Source organism: Ostrea edulis, chromosome 5 (assembly GCF_947568905.1).
Source record: "Ostrea edulis chromosome 5, xbOstEdul1.1, whole genome shotgun sequence".
NCBI lineage: Eukaryota > Metazoa > Mollusca > Bivalvia > Ostreida > Ostreidae > Ostrea > Ostrea edulis.
Window position 1 is genome coordinate 61,879,304 of NC_079168.1, and position 438 is coordinate 61,879,741.

At 44.1% G+C, this 438-nt stretch overlaps 1 protein-coding gene across 1 annotated transcript in view; it reads left to right on the plus strand.

Moving 5' to 3' along the window:
• Positions 1–438, plus strand: part of LOC125651086 (riboflavin biosynthesis protein VVA0006-like) — a 660-nt gene extending 222 nt beyond the window's left edge. Inside the window, exon 1 of the mRNA XM_048879678.2 lies at positions 1–438. This exon is cut by the window's left edge and continues 222 nt beyond it. Coding sequence (XP_048735635.2) covers positions 1–438 — 438 coding nt within the window.

The following is a 438-nucleotide window of genomic DNA, read 5'->3' on the forward strand; positions in this document are numbered from 1 at the left end:
CGAGAAGAAGTAATGGAGGGAATTTTAAAGGCTAAATATAATCAAGTGGAAGAATATCACGCTGTCCTGAAGAAAAGTACGCCCTCCACTATATATGCTGAAGCCGTCTACGACGATTTCTGGGGCACTGGCCTAAATCGGATAGGAACGGATCACACAGATCACAATAAATGGCCCGGCAAAAATATCATGGGTAAGCTTACTCACAAAATCGCTTGTGAAAACAGACCCCCGAGTCGATCAATATCCGTCCCCAGGAACACTCAGTTGTCGGACCAGAGGAACATCTCAGACATGCTCAGCAGCATTCAAAAGAACGATGCTAAAAAGCCGAGAACTGGACGAAACTCCCGAAACAGGAACACAAAAAATAGTGTTAATTCAAAAAAAGAATGTGATCAATCTGTCAATACGCCACATACCAGTGGCAGCGGATAG